At 40.0% G+C, this 5,623-nt stretch overlaps 1 protein-coding gene across 1 annotated transcript; it reads left to right on the plus strand.

Moving 5' to 3' along the window:
• Positions 1-2,829: 2,829 nt before the first annotated feature.
• On the plus strand, positions 2,830-3,852 carry LOC121424165 (putative nuclease HARBI1). Its single transcript, XM_041619774.1, has one exon. It carries the CDS (start codon positions 2,830-2,832, stop codon positions 3,850-3,852), a length of 1,023 nt encoding a protein of 340 aa, XP_041475708.1.
• The last annotated feature ends 1,771 nt before the right edge of the window (positions 3,853-5,623 follow it).

Here is a 5,623-nt window from a genome sequence, read left to right on the forward strand (position 1 = left end):
AGCAAGACGCCCCTGACATCTTGCATGTTTGTTTAGAATTGGCTTGTCGCACCTGCTCCGGTAGAATTGTATTGTAAAGCGCCTGTCTTGGCTGATCCTGGCGGAGAAATCGGACTTACGCCCGATTTCTTGGGAGACGCACCGTGGTGTGTTAACGAGCGCGCGGCCAACCGTGCCAGAGACAACACTCCATCAAGCATGGCCTACCAATAAATATCCGGACAAATCAATCTGTTGACTACTCATCTAGTTAGCGATGAGATCGAGAAAAAGGATGGACTGTATAAAGGATTATTTAAGAATGAGAAAGAGAGAGAGAGGGAGAGAGAGAGAGAAGGAGAGGGAGGGGAGAGGGTGGTGATAGTTGAGGGAAGAACGCAAATAGGATGTATTTTCAATTATATCAATAGTGTACAATAGGTCAAATCGAAGTAATATTCCGAGTATACATGGTTATGGGAAAGCTGATCATGTTGATAGATAGAGAGAGAGAGAGAAAAAAAAAGAATGAGAGTCAGTTAACTTTAATGACAGCGCAACCTGGCAGGCTAGATAATTGATTGAATTTGAAAGAGCACAGGAGCGAATAATGAGAGCAGGAGAGCGAAATATTATACAAGCAAGAATTGATTCATATCATATTGATTCCTTCCAAGAAAGCAAAGTTTTGACGAACATCACACCCTTCTCAACGAATTAAAGCTCTTGTAAGATTACGAAAGACTGCGAAACACAGAAAGATGGAAAGATCATGGAAAAAATTGTTCGCAGAAGCGTGTGCATGGAATAAATATGATTATGGCCATTGTGAGAACGAAGAATCAAAGGAATTATTAAACTATCGTGAACAGACGTCATCGTGTAATAGGTGCTATAACACCGTAAGCACAGTCCGTAGCGACATAATAAATAAAGATTAATTAAAACCATTGAAGCGTACTTTAGCTGGTCATACTCATATGAGGTTTTGTTATACTACATAAGGATGAATAATGCAATTTTTGTGTCATTCAGTGCACTCCTTTTGTTTATTCTCTTGTATCGCATTTCTCTTTTACCATATTTTTTGTAAAAAGTATGATTTGATACAGGAAAAAGGAAAGAGCATTGATATAATACTGACTTGAAAACAACAACAACGTACGCCTCACTTGTTTCAAGAACTTTTCTGTATCAAACTTGATCTACATGTGACTTTCTTACTTTGCCGCACATGAATGAAATGAAATAGTCAGCATATTTCCCTCTTTGGTCCATTGGAACACGAGGCAAGAAAAAAAAAAAAGAAAATGCGTTGATTTCCAATCAAATTATAGAAATGAAATGATCTCAGCCAAATCAAAGAAACTTTTTTCAAGAAATTTCGAATATTCTAAAGAGAGAGAACCGGATATTGCAGAGATCAAGACAAAACCAGTCCTATACGTAAAACATTCAAGAAGATCAATTTAGGTGCACTGAATGCAAATGTTATAGGGTAATAAAGCTGACGCCACCCAATAATGTTCCAATTATACCTCAAAATCTTGAAAATCTGTTTATTTCTTTGCATTCTATGCTTTAGGAGGTACATGAAGCAGTAACAGAGTAAACCCAATATCGTGTGCATTCTTAATTTTCACAATGATGAGACGAAGTACACTAAAATCAAATAATTTTCTGTCAATGTAATTATCATTTTTATCATTATTATTAATACTTTCAGAGGTTCCCCCGCTTTCTATTTAGTTGTTGAGATGTTATTCTGCATGCTTTTCCACTGTTCCCTTGATTTTACCATGCAGTTGTCAGTATCTATTTGGTTTGACTTTGATTTGATTGGCGAACAAAATAGGCATCACTGCCCAGAATGTACAATGACCTATCATTCTAAGATCTCCCTTTCACCTCCTCTTTCCCTCTACATCTCTCTCTTTCTTTGTTCTCACTCTCTTTCTCCTCTCACTTCTTCTTCTCTGTCTTTCTCCCTCCCCTTCCCTACCCACATAACTCTCTCTCTCTCTTCTGCGCAGTAAACACCTAGTAAAATTCGACTTCAGGAGTGAGCAATCGAGTTGGCTGGTGGTGAAACAAAACAACTCTGTTCTAGTTGTAGCAAAGGCAGTGCATTAAGGCCCGGTCCCAGTGACATTTAGGAGGGATTGCGCATAAATTGCGGATAAAATTTGATTACAGACGCTAAACATCCGCAATATTCGTAAAGTATGCTGTTTTAAGACGGTTATTTTCCGCACATGTCCGTAATCATCCGCAAAGGCACATTTTTCCGTTCCCAGGAGTTTTGGGCTGCCCAAAACTCCTGGGAGCGGAAATCATCCGGTTTATATGCGCAATGCATACGCAATGCATACTCAATGTATGCGCTGAATTTTCGCAGTTATCCTGTGATATCCGCAACGGACATGGGATTGCGGATAAGTAGCGGACTGGGATAGAATGCGAAACGAATGCATAGCGTGTCTAATACGACTTTATACCAAGCTATAATAATTTATAAAGAATGCTTACAGACTGGTCACGAATAGTGCGTTTGTATTACGACTGTTTCGCGAACAATTTGCGAGTACACAGCAAACATTCATCGTAAACCCAGATTACTATATAAATGTAACAGAAAATGAAATTTGACCGTCATTTTAAGAACAGTTGTGTAGAATATAGGATGTTGCCATGGATCATCACGGACATTTGATAGTTGCAGCCATCCAACAACATAACAATCTTCTCTTCCAAGTTCAACGTTTGATCCAAATACGGAAAAGAAAGCGAAGGAGAAATCAAAGAGCTGTCTGGGTGAGACCTTGGATTGGCAGAAGACTAGATCTGGGCATGTACGATAGATTGATGGTGGAGCTGCGTAACGAAGATCCACGTGCCTTCCAGAACTTTATGAGAATGCCCCCAGACATGTTTGACGAACTGGTTTACCGGCTCACTCCTCGACTGCTCAAGACACAGACCAACTTCAGAGCGAACTTAGAGCCTGGACTCAAAGTGGCCATAACCCTACGCCATCTTGCCTCTGGTTCAAAATACAGGGACATGCAGTACGGTTGGAGGGTCCCTCACAACACAATCAGCAAAGTTGTCAGAGAAGTATGTACAGCCATATCAGAAGAGTACCTTGATGAACAGATGACTTGCCCTACCAACGATGAAGAATGGCGTGAAATTGCCAATGACTGGTTGCAGAGGTGGAACTTTCCTCACACAATCGGCGCGATTGATGGCAAGCATGTGGCATGCAAAGCTCCCCCAAACTCAGGCTCGGAATATTACAACTACAAGGGCTTTTTCAGTATCATTTTAGTTGCCCTGGTCAGTTCTGACTACAAGGTTCTTTGGGCTGACGTATCAGGAAACGGTTCCGCATCAGATGCTCAAATATACAACCAAAGTGAGCTGAAGCAAGGTCTCGAGAACGGCGGCATTATGGGTTGGCCAAATCCAGATCCCTTACCCAATGGCAACCAAGATGTCCCATACTTCATTGTGGGCGACGATGCTTTCTCTCGGAGAACATACCTAATGAAGCCATACAGTGCAAAGGCCCTGACCAAGGAAGAGCGTATCAACTACAGGCTGTCGAGGGCCAGGAGAGTCGTCGAGAACACATTTGGTATCATGGCGAATAGATTCCAAGTCCTTCTCACCACCATGCAGCACCATGCCGACACAGTCAGGCTGATACTGAAGACTTGCATTCTGCTCCACAACCTAATGCGCACCCGCTACCCAGTCCTACAGAACAGGCTTGTGGACCGGCAGCTGAAGAATGGACAAATAGTTCCTGGAGAATGGCGAAGGGGCCAAAACCTTGTTGACACAGTGGAGGTTCAAGCACGACGCTGAAGAGTGGAGTGCTCTTCTTTTATATGGTCTCGATTCAAATGTATCACATTCGCAATGCGACCGTTGTTTCCGCACCACGTGCGCATTGCATTCTCTATGCATACGTAATACTTCCGCAATAATCGTTTAGCATCCTATTTTTGTCCGCAATACATGTGTTATACTTCCGCATTACTTTCGTTACATTTTCGCAATGTCTGCAATACATTCCACAATTTTACAAGCAATATCCCTCGTAAAATGGCATTCGCAAGGTAATTCGTTTTTATTCGTGATATTTCCGCTTTTAATCGTAATTTGTTCGCTGTACATCTTTTATGTATCCGCAATTTTAAAGCGGATTTTTATTTTTTTTGCCAAATTTAATGCGGATGACAACGAATGACCGAAATTTGTATTCGCAATTCATGCGTAATTCAACTTCCCCCAGTGGGACCGGGCCTTAACATAAATTGATATTTGTATTCTTCTATATTAAATGATTAATTTATTAACTTATTTATTTTTTCCCCTTATCTGTTTATTTTTATTTATTTCATTATCATTATTATGAAGCTTAATGTAATTTGTCTTCATTATTTTTTCATTTCCTTTTTTTGAGAGGGGGGGGGGTGTCCTTTCTCAGCTTAAACCTCACTTAAAGATAACCTGTAAAGAAAATAATCTAGAATTTTATTCGTTTCCATTATTTTATATGAGGATTATATGAACGATATCAATAGTACGAACACAACGAAAAGAATGGATATACATTTCCATTACTAAGGCTCACCTAGAACATAACCAGCTGGTGATTTTCTTGCTGCTAGTATATCCTTACTGCGTTTTAACTTCATTTTATGCATTAATAGGAATATTCCCCCTGTGCTGTCAATAAGTTCCTGCAATAATCTGGATGCGATCGATCCCAGCTGATCTGATTTCTGAAATAAATACGTTATTTTCATTATTTATTTTTTTGCTTTGCCTTGGGGGCTGTGTCTTGCGGAAAGGGGTTAGCAACTAAGCATGATGCCGAGTTAATCGAAATGACTCGGTTCATTTCGACATTAGATTCTAGTCCTGATCGATAATCAGATCTAAATATCATGGCGCTTTTCCCCACTAAATTCATCATGATCATTAGGATAGATCAAATATGAATTGTCCGTGGTGGGCCGGTGAAGTCAGCATGCACGAGGTCTAATTTGTCGATGCATGGATCCTACACCACTAAAGCTTCTAGTAGGAGATAAAAAACTAGAAATCATTAATCAAAATAATTTTTGCTACATACCACACCTTTCCCCAACAGCAAAATGCTGACACTAAAAGCAATTAACCCCCTAAAAAGGGTTCAAAACTTTTCTGCCATTAATAATTGTAAACTGGTATAACACAAATTTGCTTATTTGAGTCGTATGCACCGATATTGATTTATCGGAAGAGTGATTTTTTGTAAGAAGGAAACAGACTTAAGAGAAAGGCAAGGTGTAGGCCTGAAGAATTTAGTTTGCGATAGAGATTTGCCATGATCACGATGGGATGACTTCTCTTCCAAGAATCCAGCGCGTGGCAAAAATAAATTCTGAGTCGAGGATCACTGATTAGAATATCAAGGTTTGCCGTCACTTTAATCCACCAACTGAGCGATCATCTTCAAATAAAGCCAAAATGTCCTGTTATTTCATCACGATGGCGGTTTTCCTCCTTCAGGCCGTTGCTATCCCCAATGACGATGATTGAACGCAGAAGTAATGTGGCGCCTGACTGCGATTTATATATATATATA

This window comes from Lytechinus variegatus, chromosome 11 (genome assembly GCF_018143015.1).
Source record: "Lytechinus variegatus isolate NC3 chromosome 11, Lvar_3.0, whole genome shotgun sequence".
NCBI classification, from domain to species: Eukaryota; Metazoa; Echinodermata; class Echinoidea; order Temnopleuroida; family Toxopneustidae; genus Lytechinus; species Lytechinus variegatus.

Coding starts and splice junctions, on each gene's coding strand:
- LOC121424165 (XM_041619774.1), top strand. CDS start 2,830: ATGTACGATAGATTGATGGTGGAGCTGCGTAACGAAGATCCACGTGCC.